The following is a 6,526-nucleotide window of genomic DNA, read 5'->3' as shown; positions in this document are numbered from 1 at the left end:
AGCTTTCGTTTGAGTGGGCAGCCTGATCACAGCTTTTCTTCAGTACTAGTTAATTAATGACCAAAGTCTTGAGTTTAGTTTGCCTGTTCTACAGTCTTGTAAAGATAGCCGCGTTGACTGGGACAGGCAATGTAACATCCATAATGTTTTAAGGAAAAGTTTTTGTAAAACAAGCACCTTACATTGGATCATCTTGAAACGTTCTCTCTAAAGCTAACTTTCATCAATATGGTCTATTGGTTCCTCTCTAAAGCTAACTTTCATCAAGGTTTTATATGGTCAATTGGTTTCTCTCTTTTCATTGGCAGAATCCTTTTTCAGTGTTATGATATTCATTACATCCATATCCACCAGTCTATCTTCCTGTCAACTAACAGAACTCTGCTGGTTGTCCTGGTAACAGATACCAGTGGACAGATCTATTTATTTGTTCAAACTGAACTACAGCACTTACTTTGAGTCAAATCTGATCCGTTCCTCTCTTCTCCTCCTCCCACAGTTCCACTCAGCCCTGTTGTTTTCCTGCAGTCCACCAGCAGCACAGACAACCTCTTCATACCCAGCAGTAAGATGCTACCGGGAGAGGCACGATACAGGGACTCCGGGAGGGAGGAAGGGCAAGTGTTGTCCTGCTAACCATAAAGAGGGGACACAGACGCACATCATTATGGATGCTGATGTCACTGTTGTCATAAAGTGCTTTACAGAAACCCAGCCCACAAGCGAGAGAAAGCTGTTTGCTCATCCAGACCAAGCTGTACCATCTGGTGTTCTGATCTGGAGCGACTCTTCTCTGCCTCATCAGCATCAGGATGTTGTTGAGGCTCCCCAGAGGATCCACCATAGTCATGTCTCTCTCCTGTGTTAATGAGAACATCAAACAGATAGTGAACTTATAACCGTCTAATAAAATCATAGGGTCTTACAAGAGGCATGAATATGTCCCTTTGATATTTTAAGTAGAGATTATGCTTCAATGTTGAATTTTAAAAGCCTGTTATGCTAGACGAGGTGCACTTTAATACAGACCACATGGAGAATTCAATACATCTAATTGAAAAGTCCCTAAAATATATGAACCAATGGCAGATTGACCCTTTAACAATTCCTACAGCACTGAACAACATATTCAAGTGTAGAACTTCAGTAGAATGCCACTTTAAAACCACACATTAGTTCAACAACGGCATAGTTTGTGTCCCTGTTGAAGACAGTACTCACTGGTGTTAATCTGATATTCTGTCTCTTCCTCTTTCACTCCAAAAACGTCTTCCTCCTTCACCTTTATTGAGACAGCATCCTGTTCCTCTCTAAACGGTTCTTTCTCTTCTATCACTATAACAGCCTCCTCTTCCTCCTTTTTCATTCTGAAATGTTCTTTCACTATAACAGCATCTTCTTCCTTCACTATAACAGTCTCCTCTTCCTCCTTTTTCATTCTGAAATGTTCTTTCACTATAACAGCATCTTCTTCCTTCACTATAACAGTCTCCTCTTCCTCCTTTTTCATTCTGAAATGTTCTTCCACTATAACAGCCTCATCTTCCTCCTTTTTCATTCTAAAAGCTTCTTTCTCTTCTTTCACTGTAACCTCATCCTCTTCTTCAATGTTCAGCGCCAGAACTTCTTTCTCCAAACAGCAGACCTCCTCTTCTTTAGCAGGGGATGAGTACTTTAATGAGCTCATGGTCAGGGATGTTAGCTAGCTAGTTAGCATTAGCGACTAGCCTAGTGCTAGGCTCAGCATCAATCTTTAACAAGTTTGCAAATTAGGTTACAGTTAACCAGTTAATACGTCAACAGAACTGTGTTTAAAACACTGAGATTAGATAATGTACATTAACATGGTCTAAAGCGTCAATCTTTCACTTTTATGTTGGCTAGCAAGCTACCGACGTGGTTGGAAGAGTTGGCGCCTTGTTGTTCCTGAAGAAGGGTCCCGGCCAGTCAATTATACGTCACGGAAGAATCATCACCTGAAAGACGCTCATCGCCATCTGCTGACTGGAGTGGGTAACGCAGTTTGGAAACAATAGTTACAACACTTTTTGTATTGGAAAGAACGTCATAATTATTTAACAATAAGCTGATACATTTTCTCTTCCAAATAATACGTTCCTGTACACTGACGTAGAAGCTCAATATTAATATGTAGATGATGAATAAATACTTCTATGAATAGGTAGTGTGTTGATATACATTTTCTCTGTTCATTTTTCACATTCTTTTTTATCTACATGTGACCATAGTATTCCCTTAAAGCCACGCTCTATAAGATACAAATCATCCTGTAAACAACAGAACAAATGCATCACATGCAAATAGCACTTGATTATCTGTAGTGCTATACACTGGGTAGACAAAACATTAAGAACAGCTGCTCCTTCCATGACTTAGAAAGACTAGGTGAATCCAGGCTAAAGCTATGATCCCTTACTGATGTCACTAGTTAAATCCACTTCAATCCGTGTAGATGAAGGGGGGAGACAGGTTAACAGACAGTGACACATTCAATACTGCCTTGCACACTCTCGCCTGCATCTAGCTGAAATAGAGATATCACTGGACAAATTCAGGTATGTTTATTCAGGTATGTTTATCCCCGTTTTGTTCCATTTAAACGTTTGTCAACAGAATCGGCGGAATGAATACACCCCTGATCATGCAAAAACACAGTTCACTTTCATTACAGACACGTTGTATTCCTTCTTGCATCTATGTGCTCTCCTCTTATCACCTTCTCCCTTTGTTTCTGTACTTCAATGCACAACACATCAGCTGTATGTGACCAGGCAAAAAAACCTTTCCAAGCCAAACCATTTCATAACTGAAACACACAGCTTACATTGTTGTCACCATATTAGCTAAAGTAACATCATAGTCAACAGAGCTAATAGAACTAACTCGTTAGTAAACCTGCTACAATCATGCAGTAACATTACAGTGTACAGTCAGTAAGCAGTTTAGCACTTACCTTGGCGGGTCCCAGTGGCAATAAATTAGTAAAACCAAAAGCTTGCCTTGACTTGGAAAAGTTCCAGTGTTGTGTTGGATAGTCATAGCCAGCTAGCTAACATAGCATCGCTCTGTTTGAGCCAAGTGTTTGAGTAGACTAAACTAGATAGCTGCATTTGCTAAGTAAGTGAAACTGAAAGTGGAAAATAAATGACAAAATATCTCTCTCTCGCTTCTCCTTCATTTTGGAATAAAATAATTTGTTCAAAACTGTTCAACTATTGTATTTTTCTCTCTTTTAGTCAACTACTCACCACATGTTATGCACTGCAGTGCTAGCTAGCTGTAGCTTATGCTTTCAGTACTAGATACATTCTTTGATCCTTTCATTGGTTGGACATCATGTCAGTTCATGCTGCAAGAGCTCTGATAGGTTGGAGGACGTCCTCCGGAAGTTGTCATAATTACTGTGTAAGTCTATGGAAGGGCTTGAGAACCATGAGCCTCCTAGGTTTTGTATTGAAGTCAATGTACCCAGAGGAGGATGCAAAACAGTATGTTTTAATAAATTATTTGGTGACGTGATTATATTTAGTATAGTTTTATCTAAAAAGGACCACTTTTAAATATTTTACCATTTGAATTTTTCTGAAAATAACTGAGGACGATGGTTCTCCCCTTCCTCCTCTGAGGAGACCCCACTGCACCCAAAGGACACCCAGCCAACTTGACACAATTGTGGGAAGCATTGGAGTCAACATGGGCCAGCATCCCTGTGGAATGCTTTCGACACCTTGTAGAGTCCATGCCCCGACGAATTGAGGCGGTTTAGAGGGGAAAAGGGGAGGGTCCAACTCCATATTAGGAAGGTGTTCCAGATGTTTGGTATAATCAGTGGATACATCTGCAATGTAGCAGACACTTTTATCTAAAGGGATTTGCAGTCATGTGTGCAAACACTTTACATATGGGTGGTCCCAGGAATCAAATCCACTACCCTGGTTTGAATAGCACTATACTCCACCAACTGAGCTACAGGACCACAAGGAATGATCAAGGAATGACGCAGATAAACACACACAGCCTGAGTTTCAAAAATATAATTGTATCAAAGACCGTAACATTGAAACTGCATATTTAGTTACAATCAAATATTATTTGTCACATGCGCTGAATACAACAGGTGTAGATCGTAACGTGAAATGCTTACTGACAAGCCCTTAACCAACAACGTAGATAAGAAAAATAAGGGTTGAGAAAATATTCCCCAAATAAAAAGTTTTAAAAAGTAGCTCAGTACCGAGGGGTAGCTCAGGCCTGAGGTGTAGACATTACCTGAGCTACCCCTCGGTCCTGAGCTTCCTCAGTAATGAGGCAGCCCTCAGTCCAGGTGGGCCCTTTGTTAGGGTTACTAGGCCAAGGTCGGCGGCGAGGGTCGCCACTCAAATGACGCTAGGAAAGCGGACTAAGACTATGGCAGAGTGGCGTCCACGTCCCGCCACAGTGGACAGACGCCCACCCAGACCCTCTCCTATGGGTTTAGGTGTGCAGCCGGGAGTCCGCACCTTTGGGGGGGGGGGGGGGGTACTGTCACGCCCTGGCCTTAGTTATCTTTGTTTTCTTTATTATTTTGGTTAGGCCAGGGTGTGACATGGGTGATTTATGTGTTTCGTCTTGTTTAGGGGTTTATTAGATTTATGGGGTTGTGTTCATGTTAGGTGTCTAGGTAAGTCTATGGTTGCCTAGATTGGTTCTCAATCAGAGGATATATATAGAGGAGGTACCAGTACAGTGTCAATGTGGAGGCTATATACAGGAGGTACCAGTACAGAGTCAATATACAGGGGGTACCAGTACAGAGTCAATGTGGAGACTAGTACAGGGGGTACCAGTACCGAGTCAATGTGGAGACTATATACAGGGGGTACCAGTACAGAGTCAATGTGGCGGCTATATACAGGAGGTACCAGTACCGAGTCAATGTGGAGACTATATACAGGGGGTACCACTACAGAGTCAATGTGGAGGCTATATACAGGAGGTACCAGTACCGAGTCAATGTGGAGACTATATACAGGGGGTACCAGTACAGAGTCAATGTGGAGACTATATACAGGGGGTACCAGTACAGAGTCAATGTGGAGGCTATATACAGGAGGTACCAGTACCGGATGTTTACATACGCTTAGGTTGGAGTCATTAAAACTCGGTTTTAAACCACTCCACAAACGTCTTGTTGACAAACTATAGTATATGCAAGTATAAACACCATGGGACCACACAGCCGTCATACCGCTCAGGAAGGAGACTTGTTCTGTCTCCTAGAGATCAACATACGTTGGTGCGAAAAGTGCAAACCAGTCCCAGAACAACAGCAAAAGACCTTGTGAAGATGCTGGAGGAAACAGGTACAAAAATATCTATATCCATAGTAAAATGAGTCCTATATCAACATAACCTGAAAGGCCGCTCAGCAAGGAAGAAGCCACTGAAGAAGGGCCTTGGCTAGGGGTGTATCCTTGTTTTGAATCCCAGCCACCGTAGGAGGCCTTTTGCCTTTTGGTAGGCCGCCGTTGTAAATAAGAATTTGTTCTTAACTGACTTGCCAAGTTAAATAAAGGTTCAATAATAAATAAATTAAATAAAAATAAAGTACAGAGAGATAATTGATGAAAACCTGCTCCAGAGCACTCAGGACCTCAGACTGGGGCAAAGGTTCACCTTCCAACAGGACAACAACCCTAAGAACACAGACAAAGGACAACGCAGAAGTGGCTTCGGGACAAGTCTCTGAATGTCCTTGTGTGGCCCAGCCAGAGCCTGGACTTGAACCCGATCAAACATCTCTGGAGAGACCTGAAAATAGCTGTGCAGCGACGCTCCCCATCCAACCTGACAGAGGTTGAGAGGATCTGCAGAGAAGAATGGGAGAAAAAATACAGGTGTGCCAAAGCTTGTTCCTGTTAAGACACCTGGCCAGCTGAGTGCAGGTGGGCTCTCCTGTCAACATGAGGCTCCTGTTGCAGCCCTCAAGGGCACATTGACAGATTTTCCACCTAGTCCTCTCTGGGATTCAAACAAGGGATCTATCAGTTACTGGCCCAACACTGTTAACCGCTAGGCTACCTGCAGCAGGAGCCCCATGTTGACAGGAGAGCCCACCTGCATTCAGCTGGTCAGGGGCAGTGGTGCCCTGTAAGTAACAAATGTATCACTATCAGAGGGGTGTATTATGACATCAGATAGAACTACTCAGACATTCCAAATGTCACTTGATTATCAGAGCGGTGAATTATGACATCATATAGAACTACTCAGACGTTCCAAATATCACTTGATTATCAGAGGGGTGTATTATGACATCATATAGAACTACTCCGACATTCCAAATCAGGCTTCATCCACATCATGAAGGTGGATATTGATCCAACCATTTCAAAAGTAATGACTGGGCTGATGGAAACAGGTTATGCCTGAATAGTTTTATAAATGGTGACAGACGATATGTTAGTTCGTTTGACATGGTGGGTTGTGTCAGTAAAAACGTTTTAGTGAGAAATGGAGGTGGAAA

General features: G+C 42.4%; 1 protein-coding gene across 1 annotated transcript; it reads right to left on the bottom strand.

Annotated features, from left to right (window-relative positions):
• Positions 1–686: 686 nt before the first annotated feature.
• LOC118947625 (vicilin-like seed storage protein At2g18540) lies at positions 687–1,960 on the bottom strand. The gene is made up of 2 exons (XM_036972568.1): positions 1,222–1,960; positions 687–859 (listed from the first exon to the last, which is right to left on the bottom strand). Exons 1-2 carry the CDS (start codon positions 1,685–1,687, stop codon positions 702–704), a joined length of 624 nt encoding a protein of 207 aa, XP_036828463.1. The 5' UTR covers positions 1,688–1,960; the 3' UTR covers positions 687–701.
• Positions 1,961–6,526: the final 4,566 nt, after the last annotated feature.

Source organism: Oncorhynchus mykiss, unplaced genomic scaffold (assembly GCF_013265735.2).
Source record: "Oncorhynchus mykiss isolate Arlee unplaced genomic scaffold, USDA_OmykA_1.1 un_scaffold_173, whole genome shotgun sequence".
Lineage (NCBI taxonomy): Eukaryota > Metazoa > Chordata > Actinopteri > Salmoniformes > Salmonidae > Oncorhynchus > Oncorhynchus mykiss.
Note: the sequence above shows the minus strand (reverse complement) of the source record. Positions and strands in the feature narration are given on the sequence as shown.